Source organism: Protomyctophum parallelum (genome assembly GCF_964188405.1).
Source record: "Protomyctophum parallelum genome assembly, chromosome: 12".
Lineage (NCBI taxonomy): Eukaryota > Metazoa > Chordata > Actinopteri > Myctophiformes > Myctophidae > Protomyctophum > Protomyctophum parallelum.
In genome coordinates, this window is record NC_139712.1 from 50095738 (window position 1) to 50121289 (window position 25552).

The 25552-nt window shown below is 41.7% G+C and overlaps 1 protein-coding gene across 1 annotated transcript in view; it reads left to right on the top strand.

Annotated features, from left to right (window-relative positions):
- Positions 1–1973: 1973 nt before the first annotated feature.
- Positions 1974–25552, top strand: part of rsu1 (Ras suppressor protein 1) — a 53763-nt gene continuing 30184 nt past the window's right edge. The window contains exons 1-7 of the mRNA XM_083778093.1: positions 1974–2103; positions 2366–2477; positions 5968–6018; positions 15250–15370; positions 21072–21190; positions 23142–23224; positions 23564–23678. Of these exons, the coding sequence (XP_083634219.1) occupies positions 2369–2477; positions 5968–6018; positions 15250–15370; positions 21072–21190; positions 23142–23224; positions 23564–23678 (598 nt within the window). The 5' untranslated portion in view covers positions 1974–2103; positions 2366–2368. The remainder of the gene's footprint in view (positions 2104–2365; positions 2478–5967; positions 6019–15249; positions 15371–21071; positions 21191–23141; positions 23225–23563; positions 23679–25552) is intronic.

Sequence of the window (25552 nt, forward strand, 5' to 3'; positions counted from 1 at the left end):
ACTCGATTGATAATCCTTGTCCCTCATTAGAGTTACTTAATCAATATTTGCGATGCAAGGGCCTGGTCGATTATTCATTCCTTCCAAATTAGTTGCTATGATAATTCCTGAATTCTCTGTTTGTGTAGTCATGTCACTGCTGGCCGCTACTGGCTCACAGTGGTGGAAAGGAGTATTTAAGTATATTTTCTTAAGTAAGTACAATTTTGAGGAATTTGTACTTCCAATTTCAAATATGCTATTTTTACTTCTACTCCACTACTCTCGGATCCAAATATTGTACTATTTAATATTTACTCCACTACATTTATTTGACAACTTTAGTTACTAGTTTGTAGAGTTTGATTATTATTACAAATAACATACATTAACCACCATCCATCCAACCATCCATCTATACAACTGCTTAAGCGTAGTCGGGTCGTGGGGGCAACAGCTCCACCAGAGAGCTCCAGACTTCCCTCTCCAGAGAGCTCCAGACTTCCCTCTCCAGAGAGCTCCAGACTTCCCTCTCCAGAGAGCTCCAGACTTCCCTCTCCCGAGCAACATTAATAACTTCCTCCTGGGGCGTTCAAGGTCCAGTTTAGAGATATAATCCCTCCATCTGATCCTTGGTCTGCCCCCGGGGTCTCCTCCCAGTTGAACATGCATCGAGGACCTCCCTAGGGAGACGCTCCAGAGGCATCCTAACCAGATGCCCGAACCACCTCAGCTGGCTCCTTTCCAGTCGAAGAAGCAGCGACTCTTCTCCGAGTCTCTCTCGTGTGACTGAACTTCTCACCCTATATCTCTAAGGGAGATGCCAGCCAACCGTCTGAGAAAACTCATTTTGGCCGCTTGTATTCGCGACCTTATTCTTTTGGTCATGACCCACACTTAATGACCATAGTGTGAGAGTTCAGTGAGTGAGTGAGTGAGATGCTCGGTAGACAGAGAGCTTTGCCTTCTGGCTCCGTCCTCCCCTCACTCGTGAACAAGACCCCGAGATACTTAATTAAACTCCTTCACCTGGGGTAAAGTCTTTCCCTACTTGGACTCCTGAGACCTGCTGGCCTCAGATTTGGAGATGTGATCCTCATCCCAGCCATCGTACACTCGACTGCGAACCGGTCCAGGTCTTGGACCGGTGGTACCATCAGGACCACATCATCTGCAAGAAGCAGAGGGTATACATTAAGCACTTCAGTCCTATACATTTCGGCCGTTTGAAAATCTACAAGCTCAGCTGAGGTTGTAGATCTGCTCATTTCAAAAGAGTGTTATACATTTGCAAACTTGAAATGGCGCATTCTGCATAATGAGTACTTTTACTTCACTTTATATAGACTTGTTTGACAGCACTATACTATCACGTTGGATTCACGTTAATGTGTATTTTCAGACATTTAACCACTTAAATACTAAATAAACTTGACCTTTGGCTTTGTACTTGGTCTGCTCTTTTTTCCCTCTACACCAAACCTCTTTACTGAAAATAGCCGATCTACAAGCTCACTGTTGTAGATCTAGATCGACTATTTTTGGCTCTAATTAAGTTTAAGTGGTTCATGGAACAAAAAATATATAATTTATATTATATACAGTATATCCTATCACATAAAGATTAGCCGTCCCACCTGTAGTTACTCTGAGGACCGTCTGTTGAAGACCCCTGCTCTATCCAATTAATGGGTTGATGAATAATGATGTATGTTCAGTTTAAAGAAAAAAAAGATATATATATGAGTACAGATAGACAAATATGAGACAATTTGAAATAAAACAAAGAACACCAATTACAACAAAAACACAAGCTTAAGTTATATTATGCGAAAATGCTGAGGTGGAAAGGACCCGACACTTTAACATGACACGACAACTTTGGCCTTAGAATAAAAATGAATCCTGATTGGACAAATCCTTGGACAATACATTGTGAGGCTGCATTCTGGAGCAGGAAGTGCCCTTTTATGGAATGCTGAGAATGCCAGGCAGCTCGCACATCAACTTCCGGTTGGGTGTGTGCACAGTCGTAGTAGCCTCTCTGTCTAGGAAATAAACCAGCAGTAACGTCTTTGTTTACATCAACAACAATCCACTTTGATTCATTCCAGTAAAACAACGGTAAGCACCGTCGCCACAACGGAGCATTGTCGTTTAAAAGCGACGCTTTGACACCGCTATCCCATTAACCGTTACCCCCCCCCCCCCCCCCAGATATAACTTCCTCTAACCTTCCATTCCTCTCTGTCTGTCCATTTCATTTGAGCGAAGGGTTTAATTTAGGAGGAACGTTTCGAAACAAACGGTTCGTGGTGTGGCATCATCATGGCATAGCGGGGTGTTCTCTTTATTAATTCCGTTTCTGGTCCCCCATTGCACACAGAAAATGTCCAAGTCGTTGAAGAAGATAGTGGAGGAGAGTCGGGACAAGAACCTCCCCGAGGTGGATATGTGCGACAGAGGGATCTCCAACATGCTGGACGTCCCAGGACTATGTAAGTTAAGATCATCACAAGCAACATGGACTTGTACTTGAATAGAGGCTAAGATGTATGCTATGAATATGAATACACGCCGTCGATCGTTTGTACAAGTTTACATACGGACCACGGCTGATGACGTCACCTTCTTTGACATGTCCTATTTTGGTGAAATATTTCCAGTAGTGGGAGCAGCCCCACACCACACCACTACACAACCCTGATCAAATAGTACTTTATCACACTAGTCTCTCTCTCACACACACACACACACACACACACACACACACACACACACACACACACACACACACACACACACACACACACACACACACACACACACACACACACACACACACACACACCTTAGATGCATAGTTCCAATACCAACCCTTGATTAACACAGAAAAGTCTATGTCTGATTGTATTAAACAACGTTAAACTCACCAAGATTGCAGTTGAACGGAAAGCTTGGGTTATCCTCTTTGTATCTGTCAAATATTTCTTTCATAAAAGATATCCACCGCAGTCAATCAGTCATGTTATGAGCTACTTTCTGTCAATAAATTCTGTGCAGGTGATTATCGTGTCTGAGTTTGGAAGCACTCGTCCTGCTGCCTCCTGTCTGCATTATGTGCAACTTAAAACCACATAATGCTTTTATGCTGTCGTCCACTCACAGTTAACAGTTTTTGTATTGAGTTGAGTTCCAAAAAGAATCACCTGCACAGAACATGTCTATGGTGGATTTCTATGACGCAAAGACTTGACATATAGATACAAAGCTTTCTGTAAAGCTGCAATCTTGGTGAATTTAATGTTGTTTAAAAAAACCAGAAAGGACCTTTTGGTTTCAATGAATGGGCTGTCAAATGTGATGTGTCAATGGCTGGTATTTCAACTTTAAATGGCACTAATTCATGATCAATTCATTAGTGTAATGCTCTGTTCAAGTCACAGTGATAACAAATCTATCGCTTTTTTAACCTCATGCCATCTGGACAAAGATACAGAACCTTGCCAGTGAAAATGGTCCATTTTAGTAGGAGTTTTGTCCCCTCAGCCATCGCAGGGTTAAACAAACTGCCCCGCCGATAGGATGGTTCTACTGTGTACAGTAGGGACCTCATGTTTTTGTATTGTCTTGGTGTTATGTGCTATGTGTTGTATTTGCTGTGGATGTTTGAACAGACTGTGAAGACGAATATCCTTCGGGACAATAAAGATTATAATCATTAAGATAGATGAATAAAGATCATTAATTAACCCATTCTGACCGGGCACCCATTTTGGTGTCAGCATCATGTTATGCTTTAGCTATTTAAAAATAGCAGATCTGGCCCAGGCCGTAGCGTAACGGTCTGGGCACCGGACTGGTAATCCAGTCGCAGTGTGCCGCGGGTTCGACTCCCGGACCCGACACAGCCTTTACTGCATGTCATCCCCCCATCTCTCTCCCGTTTCCTGTCAGCCTACTGTCTGTCCCTTCAAAAATCAATAAAAAGGCGTAAGCCGCAAAAAAATATCTTAAAAAAAAAAAAAAAAAAAAAAAAAAAGCAGATCTACAAGCTCATATCGCGCCACCGAGTGGCGCGATACGAGCTTGTAGGTCTGCTATTTTTGAAAAATCGAAGAGCGACTGACATTTTTAGAATCTGATCTCAGGTCAGAATGGTTTCATCAGACCAGTGTGTGTCCGGCGGAAACCTCGTATGAATCTGATCTCAGGTCAGAATGGGATAAAATAATCATTGTGCTTAGCAAGCACCCTTTCCAAAGTGTAGCTGTGTATTATAATAATATTGATAGAAACACCTAGGTTAGTAGGTTGCTGAGACAGCCTGATGGCGTTACGCAGGTTCCACTCCCGATCCTGACGGCCTTTGCCACGTGTCACTCCCCATTTCCTGTCAGTCTACGGTAAATGAAATGCCTTTTAATGTATCAATAAAAGGCAAAAATTCCCCAAAATAAAATGCACGTTTTGGCCAGAAAGGGATTTATTTTTCACAGAAAGAAAATTACTTTTAAGTTACTCCTATACCGATATTGCCAAGAGAAACCCCCATAGACAAGATTTTTCCTTCTGGTGAAAAATAAATCCTGTTCTGGCGTGTGGTGGGGGCTCAGAGTGCGTCCACTAAGGAAAGTAGGCTTTCTAATAACACAAGCCGCCTTTTGTATTGGTGAGTAGAGTAGTGAAAACGTTCTTTATATTTTCGCTACAGACGAGAGGCTGGTCTGCATTTCATGCGAGCGCAGGAATAGAAGAGTAGCATAGCTCTAATGCAAAGGCATTATAGCTATGGACCATAGCTAATTTGGGCCATGACAGTCCATTCATCCAAACCGATTGTATTAAACGACATTAACTCGCCACCATTGCAGCTGTACGGAAAGCTTGAATTATCCTCTTTCTATCTGCAAAGTTTTTGTTTCATAGAAACAAATCTTATGATCTACTTTCTGTCAAGAAATTCAGTGCAGGTGTAAGAGTTTGGAAGTGCTTATTTTCAATAATGCAAGTAACGTCCTGCTGCCTCCTGCATTATGTTTAGAAACAAGTGGTACGCACGCAGGACCATTGAGTGATTTCCAACGAGCGCTTCCAAACTCCAATGCTCCACGCTGCTCAATGTTGGAACTCAGTCTAGATGAGGGCGTGTCCTGGTGGGAAAAGTGACTCATGTGCATGCATAGTTGCATACTCTCTATATATCATTATCAATGACATTGTGTGTAGTGCATATCAATCTACTGCTGTCTCAGTATAGAGCGGCGCAGTCCCTCCCCCTTTCTGAACAACGAACGGCCCAGGAAATGAAAACGCAATGCATTTCCCCATAGGCAGTTTTTATTTAATTTATTTAAAGACCTTTTAAGCGTCGTACGAAGCCAACTCTTGTCGTGACAAATCATGGACAACACACACAATATTTTGGACCAAACAAATAATTACAAAGAAGAAAAACAACAACAAAAAGTTTTTTTCTACTTTCTATTTCTTTGTTTGGCCCGAAATATTGTGTGTGTTGTCATGATTTGTCACGACAAGAGTTGGCTTCGTACGACGCTTAAAAGGTCTTTAAATAAATTAAATAAAAACTGCCTATGGGGAAATGCATTGCGTTTTCATTTCCTGGGCCGTTCGTTGTTCTGAAAGGGGGAGGGACTGCGCCGCTCTATAGAGCAGGGGTCTTCAACAGGAGGTCTGCGACCCCTAGGGGGTCCTCTGTGTGATTGGATTATCTTTTTTTCCTATATACAGCTTTTGTCCCCACACGTCTCAATATTTGCCATTGACAATGATGGAGAAATTAGGTCAAATGTCTACTAAATACGATGTACATTTAACCAACCAATCACATAAATTCAGTTGTTCATGAGATGATGTATAATGATAAGCGCCCCTCACTTCACACAGGTGTGATTTATTTACATTATCCACTCCGAGGACGACCTAGAGAGACTAAAGAGCCTTTGCTTCTTTTTCCCCTTGCAGTTACATTGTCCAACATTACTCAGCTGGTTCTCAGCCACAACAAGCTCACAGGTAAGTTTAGTTTTCTCTCATTTTGCTCTTGTAACATGCAGACAGACATGCTGTAGTTCAGCGGCTCTCAAAGTAAACCGGGGTCCCTAAATGATTTGTAGTGCAGTCGTTTCAGTCATTTAAAAGACCTTTTCAGTACCAGATTGGCCAAATTGTCAAATATGATGTAAAACATTGCACTACTCGTGTGATGTGAGGGGAACCCAGATTTATACAGGCCCAGGTTGCCGGCCCTAAATAAACATTAAAGTCCATGGACTTGGCTGGCACGAATTACATCATAATTTACCCTAAACACAAACATTAAAGTCCATAGACTTGGCTGGGATGGGAAATTTATAATAGGCTGGCTTTAAACTGGGTCTAAACTGGCCTATGATGTAATTTCGGAAAGCCATGCATTGGAGGGGCTAGCGACCCTCAAAAAAAATAGCCGATCTACAATCTTATTGTGAGCTTGTATTTCGGCTATTTCCACACTATCTGTGGGACAGGGTCAAACTAAATATAATGCCTGCCATTCCAAGTGCTTGTCAGGGTTCAAATAGGATTATTTTGGGGGGTTGCTCCCTGAGAGGTTTGAGAACTACTGCTTTTTGGTTCGTCAAACATACTGCACTTTATTCTTGGGCTATGTAATGCCATTTTCAACCAGTAGAGTGCACCACAGCCATATACAACTGACAAATCTATTTGAATGAAAAGTCAGGGTTGGACCAGGACACCATATCTTACTGGTAATTTAACACGGTATGTCACACTTCCTGGTTTATTTTGACGTCTATACTTTGTCTTTTGTCTTGCTTGATTCAATATTTAAATGCAAATTTGTATCACTCCCCTTCTTATATAACTTCCAACTCAATTTTGAGGGCTATAAGATTTAATGTTTGTTTTTAGTTCAATGTTTGTTTTAAAAACGCCATTGACAATGAAGGGAAAATTTACGTCATATTGTCTCTTTATTGTTAATGGCATTTAACGTTTGTGTTTGCACTGTTCGTTTTATTTCATTATTACATCACCTAATCAACATGAGTTAGACTTTAATATATTAGCGCCCCTCACTTCACAAGGGTGTGATTTTTAACCTTCGTAGACTCATTAAACACACATGTCCCTGGTTCTGGTGACAAATGTCCTTCTCATGTGTGATGTATGATGATAAGAGTGCCCCTCACTTTTCTCCTTGCTCTCCCCCAATGTCTTCTCCCTTTCTGATAACTGTGATGTGACACTACATTTGATTCTAGTAGATGATAACATGACCTCAAATGTGTTTTCAAGTGAAATACCGGTTTAAGGACTCTGGTTGATATACTGTGTGTAAATATAATATATTTTTTTGTCAAATACGTTTTTATTAAGAACAGGTTATAAATTATTATATAATTTGTACAGTATGGTATGCATGGTGGTCGAGTCCAAGACCGCCCGGAAGGTGAGACCATGTCGAGACCGAGACAGATCTCGATCTGAAACACTGATATTATATTTTGCTGTTTTCGGAAAAGCTCAAAATTAGGTATACAAGCTGGTCAGTTCTATTATGCCTGGCCATATCCAAAACTTGACCACAAGAGCAGGCAGGCGTGTCACATGCGCTCTTAGCAAACATTCTTGAAAGAACTAAAGATCAGATAGTTATTTGATTCATTGTACTTACATATGATGTAAATATAAAATAAATGTACCATAATCCCACCCAGTGGTGGAGAGTAGCAAAATACATTTACTAGAATACTGTACATCTTATTACTGTTTTTCTTGTACATTTTACAAGACATATTGTACTTTTGACTCCCCTACAGTCAAAAGTACTCTCCTACAGCTGCAGTATAGTACAGCTGTTGATACTCCAAAAAGTACAGTACTTGTGTATGTACTTGTGTCCACCACTGCAAGTTTGAATAATTTGACCAGTCTGATAATTAGGGATGCACCGATCCGGCTTTTTGGCATTCGATACCGATTTCGATACATGGGGGTCCAGTATCTGCCGATACAGAGTACCGATCCGATACCCCCCACAAAGAAACGTAATAACCTATTAAGCTGTATGCCTCACTGTGTGTAGTCTGGAATCATTATTTTGTGTAAGGCAACATCAAGGCTTGACTTAAACATTACTTTCCCAACTTTGTAAAACAAAATGTAACACAGATATAAATGCACTGAATTATTTATTAAATAACTGTGCAACAATTGGACCAGGTTAATGTGTGAGCAGGCTAGCCTGGCTGCATTCCACATGTTATACTGTCAATACTACACTGCTGTGTCACAGAGGAGGTAGAGTTGTTTTCATACTGTAATTACACATAATTATCGGATCGGATCGGATCGGATAATGGATCGGCCCATTTGCCACCGATACCCGATCTAGAATTTTAGCCTGGATCGGCGCCGATTTCCGATACGAGTATCGGATCGGTGCATCCCTACTGATAATTCTCACCTGTCATTTGAAATACCACAGTCTGTCACAGTAAGGGTTCAGACTAATTGAGAATCTTGTGAACATTCAGGTAGAACATATACTTATAGGATCACACATTTTGATTGCCTGCTAGTTTAGTCTTTGAAACGCCATGAAACGCCAAGCTTTCTCAAGTGTGGTGTTCCGAGGTGTGAATGTTCACGGGTTTCTCAATTAGTCTGAACTATTTACGTGACTATGACGGCGGACGGACCACCGTTTGATGAGATTTAGCCTCTCAGACCCAAAACGAAAGAATATTTTGTTGTCGTTGGATAAGATTTTGTCAAAAATTCCATGCTGTATTGAAAACATTGATCGAAATAGCAATTCTTCTAGATTATCTAATTGTGTTCAATGTTCATGTAAATTATGTAATGCAGATGTTTAACAGCGACAATATGCAGGAACTTAAAAAACATGCGTTTTGATTTTCCTAAACCCTATGGTATTGCTTCTCAAGGGGACCCCCAGCAGTCTTTGAGGGGGTTGCAGGGGATCCCCAGCAACATTTACAAATATCATAAATATAACATATCTGACCAGTCAGTCTGTGTGCCGTGATGCACCGGGCGTACACAATAACACACCAGTCCACACATGGATAACGAGCTCAAACAAGCAACTAACGTATAGCGGCTAAGAAGAAAGCAGACGTTTTGATGTTATTACATCTTCGTGCGGTTGATGACCCGACAAAGATGTAATACCATGGAAACGTTGTCTTCCCTGCCCTGCACCCTGCAACATTAAAGAAAAGGCTTCAGCTGTCGGAGCTGCTCCAGTGCCTTCTTCTTAATTGCTGTATGTGTCTTGCTCCTGAGATGCTCCTGAGATGCAGGCTGATTTTGGCTCGAGGCGCTGTAGAACCTCCCTTTAAACCATTCTGACCTGAGATCAGATTCATACGAGGTTTCCGCCGGACACACACTGGTCTGATGAACACATTCTGACCTGAGATCAGATTCTAAAAATGTCAGTCGTTCTTCGATTTTTTTCAAAAATAGCAGACCTACAAGCTCGTATCGCGCCACTCGGTGGCGCGATACGAGCTTGTAGATCTGCTATTTTTAAATAGCTAAAGCATAACATGATGCTGACACCAAAATGGGTGCCCGTTCAGAATGGGTTAAACCAACTTAACATAATAGACCTCATGCATGCAGTGTTATGCAAATTCACACTCTAGTCTGTAGCGACTTACAGTAGTTTCACTAGAACAACAAATATGCAAAAGAAAACAAACGGTAGTTGCCATGGCAGGCATTATGATCACAATATGCACTCTATATAATCTTAAAATAACCCAGACGGGCACCTAGGCTGCTGAGCCAGCCTGACGACGTGCCACGTGTTCGACTCCCGATCCTGTCTCCCCCCCCCCCCATCTCTCTCCCCATTTCCTGTCCGACTACTTTAATCCTATCAATAAAGGCAGAAAACGCCTTTATTTTTAACGCCTTTAAAAAGTCAAATAGACGACTCTACATCCTAATGAATCCAATCCACTATGCCACACCAAACTACTACCATGGCTGGAAATGATGGAACTATCTTTAAGTTATTTATATACTTAAGAACCATCATCCCACCCCTTTGGATGTATTTAATTATTTTCTATTACTTAAAGGACAACTTTATTTTTTTTCAACCAAGGTTCATGTTTTAGGTTGTTATTAGAGAAACTAAAAGGTGAGTGTTAATTTTCTTTCATTTGCTGCTTTCTTTCGTTTTGGGGATTTTAGCAGTTTTTGACGGGGGCGGGGGCATTCGAGCATGGGGCAAAATATGTATTTTTTTTACAAAATATTATGGCGATTTATTATTTTATTATTTACTATAGTTCTAATAAACCCAAGAAATTACATCTGGCCACAAAATATCACAGGATCTACTGAATGTGACAAACTGACATATTGAGCCTATACACACAGTATAAGCCTTCCCCCAGTAGGCTACCTTCACATTGCTGCCCGATGCTCGAATGCCCCCGCCCCCCTGTCAAAAAGAGCTAAAATCCCTAAAACGAAAGAAAGCAGCAAATGAAAGAAAATTAACACTCACCTTTTAGTTTCTCTAATAACAACCTAAACCTAAAACATGAACCTTGGTTGAAAAAAACTAAAGTTGTCCTTTAACGCTGTGGGAGAGGGGTTTGACATTCAATCAACATGAACTCGTGACATGGTTTTAAAAGAAGCATGTCGCGGTGTCCTCAACCCTGAGAGGGAAGGCGTAGATAGAGCAATTTGTAACTAATTACTTTAAAAGTCAAGCGTATTATTTATTGTTACTATTTCCATGGCCATCTCTGTACTTTTGTCCACTTTCTACTTCTTCACTTTCTATATTGAAGTAAGTGATTGCTTTGAACTTTTCAAAGCATTAAAGGACAACTTTGGTTTTTTTCAACCAAGGTTCATGTTTTAGGTTGTTATTAGAGAAAGTAAAAGATGAGTGTTAATTTTCTTTCATTTGTTGCTTTCTTTCGTTTTAGGGATTTTAGCTGTTTTTGACAGGGGGGCGGGGGCATTCGAGCATGGTGCTAAATATGTATTTCTTTACAACATTTTATGGTGATTTATTTTTTTATTATTTACTATAGTCCTAATATACCCCAGGAAATTACATCTGGCCACAGAAGATCACAGGATCTACTGAATGTGATCTACCTACTGGGGGAAGGCTTATACTGTGTGTATAGGCTCAATATGTCAGTTTGTCACATTCAATAGATCCTGTTATCTAATGTGGTCAGATGTAATTTCTTGGGGTTTATTAGGACTATAGTAAATAATAAAAAAATAAATCGCCATAATATTTTGTGAAAAAATACATACTTAGCCCCATGCTCGAATGCCCCCGCCCCCCTGTCAAAAACTGCTAAAATACCCAAAACAAAAGAAAGCAGCAAATGAAAGAAAATTAACACTCACCTTTTAGTTTCTCTAATAACAACCTAAAACATGAACCTTGGTTGAAAAAAACTAAAGTTGTCCTTTAATTAGGTTTTCCAAATCGCCCAAATCACTGAATGCTCCTTTAACATGCCCATCTGAAATCACTGAATGCTCCTTTAACATGCCCATCTGAAAATATTTTGTGCCAGGGACCCCCATACAATATTTGTGTATTTAAAAATGTTGTTTGTATGTATGTTTAAAAAACATTCCACATTTTCCCCCCAAGATTTGCTTTGAAAATAGCAGATCTACAAGCTCGATACAACACGTTGTGAACTTGTAGATCGGCTATTTTCAAATAGCTGATAAATAAAAGTTTTAAGTGCTCATGTAAACAACTCATTTCTTTTTACTTGTTTTCATATACCTAGTTGCTCATTTCTCTCACAAAATCGGGCAACACTGCTGTGCTTGCTGTCCTGTTTATCCTAGCTCAACTCCCAGTCTTTTTCTTGCTGGGTCTGTGATCTTGCTCTGATGCTTCATGCTTAGGAAAAAAGAGAAGGGGAGAAAAAAAGCTGTGGGTGATGAAGGTAGAGGTAACGTCTCTGGCTTGTGAACTTTGGGAGGTAGTCAGGAATTACTTTGACATTTGGAAAGTCTTTCATTAGAGCTGCACAGGAGAGGAAAGAGAGAGGGTGGTCTGGCCGAGAGATGGAGAAACGGAGAGAGAGAGAGCACTGTACAAGTAAAAGGTTGAGTTCCTTTTCGCTGCCACCCTGCTTTAACGTAACTCCTCTCTGGTCCATTACCATCAATCCAGCAGACCCTTATCAGCCAGAGAGTGGCCCATATGGGCAAAGTCTCAACACACTTGGCCATGCAGCACAAAAAAAATGAGAATGATCCTATTAGCCGGCTTAATGTCTTGACCATGTGCTGTTTATATTCCTGACTAATAAAGTATTCAATAATAATAATAATAATAATGATGCTTGGGAATTTTGCAACCCATCTCTGTGCCCTCATGTGGTAGATGTGGATTTGCTCTTAGTTCAATCTTCCACACACATGCACAACCGCCAGCATACATCAGTATGTACAATATACACAGTCACATTCTATATTGTCCTATCCTTAGTGTGTTATGTACAGGCATATAGTTACTGTCAACTGGTGACCCCGGTTAGGTCATATACTGTACACAGATAGCCAGATAGAGTAGCCCATATGGAAATCAATAGACCATATTGTACAGCGGACCATTTATGCCCTCTCGGTCTACTCTACCTGCATACGAGGTCATGTGAGTTACTGTCCGAACTAATCAGCCTCTCCATCTTCATCGATTCGGTACCATTCACGGGTCCACAGAGAGAGAGGAGGCCAGCTAAATGGAATAGATTTATTTTACGTCCTAGGTGTGAACCACGAGGACCCGGGGAGAAAGTCATCTTTTAAACCAGTTGATAGTTGACAGTCTGACATCACTGCTGCGCTATCGTCCTGGGTTCGTAATCGGAATTTCCATAGTGGAATCTTAGATTGTGTTGAATAACTGTGTTCCAAAAAAAAAGTCGATTTTAGTCATATTGATATGAACCTTGATTCTGATTGATAATGTTGCTTCCCTCAAGAGATCCAACCTCTTTTGAATATTTATTTTTCTCATGCTTTTATATTATATACAAAGAACTCTTTTTGCCTCGCAAGCCTTGATACATTGGCTAGACGAAGGACCAGTTGTCACAGAATAAGTGTTTAATTTCCTTTTCACACGGTGTAAAACTGTAAACCATTTCATTTCTGGTACCCATCTTGATTTGTGCTGCTTTGGACGTGCGGGAAAGTGACAGACGGCAGCGAGAGTTATCAATTTACTAGCCGTTTAGTCTAAACTCTGAGTCCCGCCTATAGGAAAGTTTCCAGTTCCGCTTTCTCGGCGCTTCTCGGCGCTGTACTGAGCGTTGGATACGTCGTGACACACACACACACACACACACACACACACACACACACACACACACACACACACACACACACACACACACACACACACACACACACACACACACACACACACACACACACACCCCAATGCAGTATCAGTATGCCGGGGCCTCACCTCCCCGAGTGCTCATCCGCCCAGTGGCATTCACATCAGGGCCTGTTTGTGTACACTCTCCCTCCCTTCATCCCTCTCTCCCTCTGCGTCCAGCCACCCCCACCCCCCATTGATCAGCGGCATAATCTGATAGAAACATCTCCCTCTCTGTTATCACCCCATCGATCTCTGACCGCCTCTCCGTCTGGGGGGGGGGGGGGGGGGGGGGGGGGGGTGGAGTGTATGGATGGATGGATGGAGATTAAGGAGGAGTGAGAAACAAAAGTCTGTTCTTGCCAAGTGACTGCGGCATGCCGCTAATATGTCGGAGTGCCTAATTGAGCCATCAAAAAGAGAAGACACTTCGTTAGTGGCCCCACGGGGCTAAAGATGATTGGCTCGTTATGAGGACATGAGAGCAGTGGGGACAGGGTAAGATGTGTTTTTCACGGTACCTTCGGATGAAAGGGTATTGAGAGGTGGTGAACGATCAACTAAACACCACCAGAAATGTCTTGAGATATAATTAGTGGTGAGAAGAAAAGGTCAAAAATGTAACTAAGCGGCGGTGGCTCAGGGTGGCTGGATGGGAACCGCAAGGTTGCCAGTTTGAACCCGGGCTCCCCCAGAGTTAGTGTCGAAGTGTCCTTGAGCAAGACACTGAACCCCTAATTGCTCCTGATGTGCAGGACGGTATACCTTGCATGGTTCCCTCCGGCATCGGTGTATGAATGTGTGTGAATGGGTGAATGTAATGCACAATCTATGTAAAGCTATATAAATGCACCATTTTTAACTTGACTTTTTTAATTAATTTGATTAATTAGATTCCTCCAGAAGGAGCTATAGAATGTCTAGAAGCTCAAAGAACGTAGCGAAGAGATCTTTTATGCCGAATGACATTACCTTAATGAATCCTTGATCTAATTTCTTACCAAATACCAATCTTCCACAGAATTACATTTTTGAACAGTACAAAATTTTCATTGCGTCCTTTGCTATTGTGTCTTTGTATTGTCAAGTTCAGACTTTTTAATTTCCACATGCGGGGAAACTTAGTTCAGACAACTTCAAACTTCAGAAACTTCAGACAGTATGATGTTGTTTGGGAATCATACCAAACTTTCTCTCTCTGTCTCTGTGTCACCTTCTTGCTTCCTGTTCTGTCCTCCCTGATATTGTCATTCCCTCTCACGTTTCCTCTGATGCTGTCCCTCATTTGATTGATTGATTGAATACTTGGTCAAAAAATGTTAAACGGCATCAAGGTACAGTAAAGCATTTAGGCGAAACACAAAACAAGTCCCGGGGACTTAGTTTCCATTGTGGTCCTATACGTATTCAATTCATCAACAGGGCATAGAACATTAACCCATTCTGACCGGGCACCCATTTTGGTGTTGGCATCATGTCGTGCTTTAGCTATTGAAAAATAGCAGATCTACAAGCTCATATCGCGCCACCGAGTGGCGCGATACGAGCTTGTAGGTCTGCTATTTTTGAAAAATCGAAGAGCGACTGACATTTTAAGAATCTGATCTCAGGTCAGAATGGGTTCATCAGACCAGTGTGTGTCCAGTGGAAACCTTGTATGAATCTGATCTCAGGTCAGAATGGGGTTAACACATCAATACATGTCATGTCAAACTCAAATAGCTATATTTACATAGGAGAAAAGGGAAAACAAAACGTCGACATTGTACTATGAGCCCTCATTGGGTTGTCTTTCTCTGTCTGTCTTCCAGCGGTCCCTGCAAACGTCTCTGACCTGAAGAACCTGGAGGTTCTCAACATGTTCAACAACCAGATAGAGGAGCTCCCCACCCAGATCAGCAGTCTGCAGAAACTCAAACACCTCAACCTCGGGTGGGCATCACTCTGTGTGTGTGTGCGTGCGTGCGTGCGTGCGTGCGCGCTCGTTCTTTCTTTCCTTCTCTCACCCTCCCTGGCCTGTATCTTTCCTGTCTCTACTATCCATTAAAAGCTGAAACACCCGCAAAAGCTGGTTTATAACTGTAAGCGCCCTCGAGTTGTGAAATAATGAGAAGTGGATGGTCTCAACGGGTGTAGTTTATTTGTCTTCAGCACAGAAGATGTTCCCTGGTGCACCGTGAAAACTACAAAAATAGAATATAAATACTATTACAATCATGACATTTTTCTCATAGTCTTCAACAACAATAAAATCTGTGCATTACATATCACTTTCAATAGTACAATAAATAAAATGGTTAAGTTACGTAATTAATGCAGTGATACGATAACAGAGATATACCAAACGAACCATCAACCCACAATACAATTAATTAGACCTAAAGTAAATGAATTAACCCAAAACAGAACAAACAAATCATATACCTCGCTCCGCTAATCGAGGGGCTAGGGGTTGAATCGAATGCCACCTTGATACCACTTCATACCAACAATCTTGGGATAACCGATACTTGGCACATCGGACACAGCAAAAGCAGGCACTGTAAACAATATAAACGGCTTTACATTAATCCTGAATCTTCAAACTGTATACTGAATCTACAAAACTACATACTGAATCTACAAAACTACATACTGAATCTACAAAACTACATACTGAATCTACAAAACTATACTGAATCTACAAAACATTTCAACAATATCAAAACGACTGGGTTAAACATGAAGTTGCAAACAAACAAGTCTCATACCATGTGGCTTTGCTGCTTCAACATACTGTGTCTCTCACTGTGTCACTCTGGCTGAGTGTCTCTGAGGTGAGTGAAGCCAACATTCTTCAGCTATATATTATGCACTCTAACAGGAAGTTTCACAATAAAGGTACCCTAAGCCTACAGGAAGTGTCAAAATAAGACAACACAAATAAACAAAGAAAAATAACAAACTTCAAAGTAAAGACATGACTGAAGTTAAAAGAACCAACTGACACCGGCAGTTACAATAACCTTTACACATCCCTTGTGAGCCTAAACTAAAGAGCCGAAGGCTGTGTTTGGACATTGTTCCCATTGTCTGCTGCGCGCTGTGTTGGTGTTAGGGTGTGACAGTCTGCAGTCTATGGTGATTATAGTTGAGTGTTGTGTTCATTTATGGTAGCCCCCACTGTGTGCACTTAATCCATTAAAACCGGGAAAGCATCACAAATCATTTTTGATTTCTTTGACTATTAAAACTATAGATATATAAAAGAGTTACAGCCGTGCTATGAGCTTGTAGATCTGCTATTTTTGAAAAGATTGTCACAGATCTTAAAAAAAATCTTATTTTTTTAAAGCAAAAGTTTTTAACTCAATTCTTTGCTACTGGGGGTCCCACGAACACAGTATTTGTCAGCGGCCAAATTCATATCATGTTGGGTTGGGGGTCCTTGACATGAAAAAGTTTGAGTGCCAGTGTGCCACTGATACAGCAACACATGTTTTTCGAGAAAACTGTTTAAGAAGGCATTTCTAGACTTGGCCTCCGGTCTTAATGGGTTAAAATGGCTAGGATTTTGTTCTGGAGCCCAACTGAAACTGGTAGAGGGATATTCATCCCTCTCCTGGCAAAGGGTTCTTTGTTTTTTCATTGTGTATTAAGTTCACAGTAATCAGCTACCTGCGGCAGAAAGCCGTCCGGTGCCGCTTTAGGAACTCGCCCCTTCTGGGTTTGGGTGTAGCTGTGCGTACAGTGCGGATGGCCGGGTAGAAAGATAGATAGATACATAGATTTGGGGTTAAAAGTTAGGTTAAGATTAGTGTAAGATATATCAGGCCATGCATGTTAGGACAGTTATTTAGGAATAAGTGCTTGATTAACACTGGCTAGTATATCCATGTGTATAATGCATTTGAATCATACTTATAATGCATTATAATAACATTGTATTATAGTTATGAGAAGTAATCATTATGCTTTATAACAATAATCATCAAACATAAAGCATTTTAATGTTTCATAATTTGCTGGACACATTTCATTCAACGGAATGCGTGTGCATCCAATAGGAATCCACTTCCTGTGATACCTTTCCTGCCTGTTTTCTCTTTCTTTTTGTCAAATCCGTCCGGTGTTCAGATGTGAATAGTGATTTTTGATCGCATCGCCGCCGACATATTACCGCTTCTGACGAAAGATGGCGAGAACATCGCCAAGACTACAATGTGCTTTCCAGCTGCTAAGACTACAATGTGCTTTCCAGCTGCTAAGACTACAATGTGCTTTCCAGCTGCTAAGACTACAATGTGCTTTCCAGCTGCTAAGACTACAATGTGCTTTCCAGCTGCTAAGACTACAATGTGCTTTCCAGCTGCTAAGACTACAATGTGCTTTCCAGCTGCTAAGACTACAATGTGCTTTCCAGCTGCTAAGACTACAATGTGCTTTCCAGCTGCTAAGACTACAATGTGCTTTCCAGCTGCTAAGACTACAATGTGCTTTCCAGCTGCTAAGACTACAATGTGCTTTCCAGCTGCTAAGACTACAATGTGCTTTCCAGCTGCTAAGACTACAATGTGCTTTCGGTTTCGTCTCTGCAAGGCGTGTAACACACACGGAAACGTAGCTCAATGCAGCTGATATGACAGCTGAAGTACCTAGACAGAACACTAGATGGCGGCTTTTTAGCCCTCTAACACCCGCATTAATTTCTACTTGCAAAAAATAGATTTCAACCTTACTACTACTTTGTACTACTAGGACTAAGACTAAAAAATATGTTAAAAAAAATAAAAAAATAAAGTTTGATGGAAAATTTATAATAATTATATAATAATATAATACATTAATAATTTACATTTTGGGGATATCTTTCACAATAATGAATAAAACATGTTCTAGATATTCTAATGATCACAAAAAAACATATATTACAATTATTTTACCTACTTTTATTAGGGCAAAGGTCAAAAGTCTTAGGTTAAAAAAATGTTCAAAATGTGGGCGGTATTTATATGCAAATATCATGACCAATGGCATTGAAATGGCATTGCAATGAACATCACTGATGACGTTTAGGTGAAAAAAGAACAGAAATAAATTATAATAATTTAGTAATTAAATAAAATAAAATTGTTGCTAAAAAGCAACGCTGGGTGTTAGAGGGTTAAAGTGTTAACTGCGGTTTCAGTCGGCTCTCATGACACCACAGTTATGGTTGCCGATCGGCGGTTTAGTCCATAAGCAGACAGACGACCATGAACGAACCCGATACGCCCATATCAGAGGACTTTAACCCATTCTGACCTGAGATCAGATTCATACGAGGTTTCCGCCGGACACACACTGGTCTGATGAACCCATTCTGACCTGAGATCAGATTCTAAAAATGTCAGTCGCTCTTCGATTTTTCAAAAATAGCAGACCTACAAGCTCGTATCGCGCCACTCGGTGGCGCGATATGAGCTTGTAGATCTGCTATTTTTAAATAGCTAAAGCATAACATGATGCTCAGAATGGGTTAAACTGCCGCTCAGTGTGTCCGAATGATTACAATTTATAGGATATCTATGACATAATCATTTTGAATGCATGAATGACAAGCAGGTACATACAAAAGCCGATTCCGATTTCATTTCTTCTATACTGTATGTCATTTCAAAATGCTTCATAATCCGTTATGATTATTATTATAAAGCATAAGCATTGAGCTTTTCTTTAGTTCTCATAGCTATAAATATACACTGTTATAAGTCGATTATAATGCATTGTAGACATGGGATGAATAGCAAGTGTTTCATATAGGGGCATTAATACATTATTTTAATATACATTCTTTATTTCTTTAACCCATTCTGACCGGGCACCCATTTTGGTGTCAGCATCATGTTATGCTTTAGCTATTTAAAAATAGCAGATCTACAAGCTCATATCGCGCCACCGAGTGGCGCGATACGAGCTTGTAGGTCTGCTATTTTTGAAAAATCGAAGAACGACTGACATTTTTTTAGAATCTGATCTCAGGTCAGAATTTGGTTAATCAGACCAGTGTGTGTCCGGCGGAAACCTCGTATGAATCTGATCTCAGGTCAGAATGGGTTAATAAAGTCATGCAAAGTGCATGTGCATGCTGTCGGCATGGTGTCAATGTCATGTAGGATTAGGAGGAGCCTGGCCCAGCCATTATGTGGATGGTATTGACTCACAGATAGACACACACTCACATTATCTGGATTGTGTAAGCCGCACACTAGTATTCCACACTGCATGCTGTGTGGGTGTATTCTTTTTTTTGGGGGGGGGGGGGTGTCAGGGATTGTGTACTTGTTTATTCTCTCGTGTGTGTTTGTGCGTCGTGTGTGCGGGTATACGTGTTTCTATGCGCAAGCTTTATAAAGCACTTGATCTCATTTGTCAAAAACAATCCGTCTCTCTGACCTGGAAATTGCCTCTGTAAACAGACCGGCCCATGCATGCACAGTGCGCACACCGCACACACACAAACAACGTTGCTCAATCAATTTGCCTCTGCTGCTTATCCAATCCTTCCCCTGTAGGTAACTTTGTGTCTTTGGAGTGCTTGTTTGCGTATTGATAATGGAATATTCCCCAAGGACATTTGAGGTACAAGACGAACAGTTATGCAAAGCAAATGTACAGAAACAGGCAGATATAGACTGGCAGTTGGACATACGACTCCATAGCCTTTGTTCCATCTCATTGCCCAACAGGGCTAATACTGTGCTTAGAAACAGAATCCAGAGGGAAGCACGCACATCCCAAAAAACGTCACAGGTGCCGAACTGAAATATGTACATTTAAGAAGGAAGAAGAGTTTGCACACTGTATATCAGCTCCCAGGAATACAATGTTTCGACCCTATCGGGACTTGATCAGGTCTGGTCAGACCAAAGGGGCTTGACAAAAAATTAACTACTATTGTCCCCTTACACAAAATCGAGGTATCCTGTTTTCGTGAGGTATCCTGGAGTCCATTGAGTGAGAACTAGGCCTATAAGATGTCCATATGCATCTACGTTGATGATCAGATTGATCGTATTCACACATTATTGCTTTTACAGTACATCATATTCTGTATTTTCCACCCTCCACAGTATGATGTGAGAGCAAAATGGCTCCTGTATGAATATCATCAATTTATGATTAATGCCAATGGTGATAGAGCGTAGCAGCCCGGAAGACAATTTCCAATTCATTTTCCCCATAGACATTTCAGAAAGTATTTATTTAACTACCTTAAGTACCTATACGCCTCTGACAAAGCCAACTTGGATCGTGACAACTCATGACAACAAACAAATTTTTTGGGGCCGAACAAATAATTAGAAAGAAGGAAAAAAATGGCAGGGTACAACAACTTTTTATTTTTTTATTTTTCTAATTATTTGTTCGGCCCAAATGTTTTTGTTTATTGTCATGAGCTGTCACGATCCGAGTTGGCTTTGTCCGAGGTTTAAAAGATCTTTAAATAAATACTTTCCGAAACGTCTATGGGAAAAATGAATGGTGACATTCTCTTCCGGGCCGCTCATCGTCATAAAAGGGGCGGGACTGCGATGCTCTATATGGTTACTTCTTGCTTACTTACGTGTGTGTGTGTGTGTGTGTGTGTGTGTGTGTGTGTGTGTGTCCACAGTATGAATCGTCTTGGCGGGTTGCCGAGGGGCTTCGGTTCGCTTCCCGCCCTGGAGGTGTTGGACCTCACCTACAACAACCTGAACTCCAGCTCACTGCCTGGAAACTTCTTCTACCTCAGTGAGTATACACACATACTGTACATAATACATATACACACATACTGTACATATACATACACTCTGACTGACTGACTGACTGACTTCTAAATGACTGACTCACTTCTTAACCCCCTGTTATTCACCCATTCTGACCGGGCACCCATTTGTCATGCTTTAGCTATTGAAAAAGGGTACAGGTCTTTTTTAGGTTAGACGGGACAATAGTCCGACACCCCTTAGGTTAGACGGGACAATAGTTAGACGGGACAATAGTCCGACACGGGAGGGGAGGGGAGGAGTGGGGTGCTTGTGTGTGTGTGTGCGTGCGTGTGTGCGTGCGTGCGTATACAGTGTGCGTGCGTGCGTATACAGTGTGCGTGCGTGCGTGCGTATACAGTTTCTGTGTGTGTGTGCCTGCGTGCGTCATCGTATCTATCGTATTTATTATTATTATTATTATTATTATTATTACTACTACTTTGTATTATTATTTTTATTATTATTATTACAGTGTGTGTGTGTGTGTGTGTGTGTGTGTGTGTGTGTGTGTGCACACACACAAGCACCCCACTCCTCCCCTCCCCTCCCGTGTCGGACTATTGTCCCGTCTAACTATTGTCCCGTCTAACCTAAGGGGTGTCTAACCTAAGGGTGACCTGTCTAACCTACGGTTTGTCTGACTATTGCCGCAACTTCTGTCTGTCTAATGTCTTGTCGAACTGTTGGAGTAAAAAGACGGTATTTCAGACAATAGTCCGAAACTGTCGGACCATTGTCCCGTCGGCCAAAAGGGTGTCGGAAAAAAGATCGCCACCCATTGAAAAATAGCAGATCTACAAGCTCATATCGCGCCACCGAGTGGCGCGATACGAGCTTGTAGGTCTGCTATTTTTGAAAAATCGAAGACACTTTTAGAATCTGATCTCAGGTCAGAATGGATTAATAATGAAACTGTCAGGATGTAATAGACATTTCTAGAATCTGATCTCAGGTCAGAATGGGTTAATGCTGTTTTAGCGTGCAAGTGTGCCGTATGCTCATTTTATTCAACCATTAATCAGAGACTAATTGATACAGAGCTAGTGCAGAGGGGGCTTCTTGGAAGGAGGCGTGTGTGTGACTAACCTTTTCTCATTTCGGCAACGGCCGCCGGCCGTCAGAGGCAGCTAATTTATTGATGTGCTGAGGTAGGGCCTCAAATGTGTAAATGCAGGTAACGAGGCGCAAGATGAGGCTTTAAACTAGGCCATTTTGTCAGATTAGAACTAAGTGCCATGCATCAAATGCTGTATACATAATCTCATTTTGGAATACAACTGTTAAAAATACAATTCATTATATTGACTGTGATGAACTTGAAGTGTTTAAAAGTCCTCACTAAACGAATCAACATGAGGTCATTTATTTGAACATGCTGGGCCTGTAATGTCAATGGGTGCGATTCATTGTCTGCTCAGAGGGGGCTTATCAGTCGAATATGTTTTCATTAGACGGCTATCATTTTGATACAGTGTCATATTGATTGTATGTCAACAGTGGCATGTGAAGGAGTACAACAGGTTGTTGGCCTTGTAGTACAGGCCCTATTCACATTGCAGTGTTTGCCGTTTTGTTTCACATCCATAATTCATTAGAATATGTCCTTGCATGGCAGTGGCTGTGTGTCTGTCTGTATTTGAACTCCCTCAGCACATTCAACAATCTGCTGACATTTTGGTCTTTAAGAGTGCGTGTGTGTGTGTGTGTTGCTGTTGCTCCTCAGTCCTGTTTGCAGGGCGTTGTTAATCAGCCTTGACCACTTATTGATCTGACCTGCCCTGTGTTTCAACTCAGTCTTTATTACAGACTCACACACACACACACACACACACACACACACACACCCTCTCCCTCACAAACGCACTGTATGTTCTCTGTCTCACTCTCAATCAAGCCTTACAGAGTCATGTGTGTGTGTGTGTGTGTTACAGCTACGCTGCGTGCCCTTTATCTCAGTGACAACGACTTCGAGATGTTGCCACCTGACATTGGCAAACTGTCCAAGTTACAGATAGTGAGTAATTCATCAACAATACATACTGTACAAGTGCAGTAAAATGTCTCTCTCTGGCCTTCCTCTCCTTCGCTATACCTGTCTGTCTGTCTGTCTGTCTGTCTGTCTGTCTGTCTGTCTGTCTGTCTGTCTGTCTGTCTGTCTGTCTGTCTGTCTGTCTGTCTGTCTGTCTGTCTGTCTGTCTGTCCCCATCCCTTCTAGACTTTAGATTGGATTGTTTCTTTTAGAGTTATCTTGAGTGTATTACTCTGTACATGTTGGCAACTATGTTAACAGTCCCCTCTTGTCTCTGCCCACACACCCCACCCCACGCTCACCCTTTTCTCTCTCCCGCTCTAGTTGAGTCTGAGGGACAATGATCTGATCTCACTGCCCAAGGAGATTGGAGACCTTGCCCAGCTCAAAGAGCTGCACATCCAAGGCAACAGGCTGACCGTTCTGCCCCCTGAACTAGGTACACACACACACACACACACACACACACACACACACACACACACACACACACACACACACACACACACACACACACACACACACACACACACAAACACAAACACAAACACACAGCAGGCATACATGCAAGTAGGTAGGCAGCTGCTGCTGCTGCTGTGAGAAATTATTGGTATATTTTGGTAGCCTGTGAGGAGGCAGTCTGGGATAGAGACAGACGCCCTGACAGACAGACAGACAGACAGACAGACATAATGGATGACCCAGACTGAACGCTTCACAGAGCCACAGCCACCCCCCCCACTGAGGTCACCAGGACTCCTAGCACTCACTGACAGCGTGTCCACACACACACACACACACACACACACACACACACACACACACACACACACACACGGCTCACACAAACCTTGGTAGATATGCATGTATACTACACATACATACATGCACTTTGTTTCATTCCATTTGTCTGTCTTGTTGACATGAGCAAGGTGGATTTATCGGCAGGGTATTGGAGAAGCATAGACAAAATGAACGGGAAAGGGTTGAACGAGGGGCACGGAGAGAGAGTGAGAGAAAAGAATTTGATAGTTATGGAAAAAAAGAGTAGAGGAAAAAACAGCAGGGGCTTATTAGAATCCTTCTGTCACGGCTCCCTAAGCCCTTTGCCTCCTCTCCAGCCTTGTTAGGGAGAGAGAACGAGAGAAGATGGGAGGGAGAGAGAGGAGGAGGAGGAGGAGAGAGGCATGGGTAAAGGGAGGAGAAAGCCAGGGACAGGGGGGAGAGATTACGTGTGATTTATCCGCAAAAATGCTTTGTGTTTTGTAGCAGTTTGTTAGGTTTATTCAATGGAAGACAAACTTCTTGGCCACAAAATAAGCTCTTTGATGGCCGTCCTTTGTGGTACGACTTGTACTAGTAACGGTTTCAGCTCCGTGCTGGCGGAATTAATTTACGGTATCTATGACTACGATATGTGCAATAACTTAAAAGTCCTGCAGTTAATCATTCTATGTCAAGTTGAGTGTGCAATTAGTGCTACTTAATTGTCTCCACCAGGCTGACGGCATGGGGAAAGAGTGAGACTGTTTTCCACCCTGTCTGTCCATGTGTGTGTGTCCTTCTGTCTGTTTCTGTGGAGCCAACGTGCATGGTTAGTCATGACCATGGCCAATTTATCGGCGGGCCGATGTATGGATCAAGCCCTAGTTGCAAGCACGCATCTTTTACAGATTCTTGAAGATGTCTCCTTGTGACAGGAGCTCCTGCTTCCTTTCACATTTCTCTCATTATGATCAACCGTGAGGAGAGATTACACAAAACACACACACACACACACACACACACACACACACACACACACACACACACACACACACACACACACACACACACACACAGAGGCTTCACACAAACTCGTTTATCTGCTGGTTGTCGTGTCACTCAGTCAGTGTTCAGAACGTAAGTGTCTCTGTTCTGTTCTGTCTGACGATTCAAAGCATTAGTCTAGGACCTGGCAAAGATATATATGCACTTAATTTAGGAGAGAATATCTCAATTGTTCTTGGCTAATATGACCCCCGCGAACAACTTGGGAACTGTGAAAAATTCTCTATCCGGCGCGAAATACCCGAAAATGACCACGCCCTTTTTTAAATGACCGCTAGTTCAAAGATGGCTCTATTTTCTAAACTGTTGGAGCTACAGATTTTCTGAGGTGCTCAAAATGTTTGTTGAATCCGTGCCCGAGCCAGCAACCCTCCAGGTCATCATTGTGGCCAAATCCAATATGGCCGCCAGTCCGCCACCTGCAAAATGTTTTTTTTTTCTTTTTTTTTTTAAGATATTTTTTGCGGCTTACGCTCTTATTGA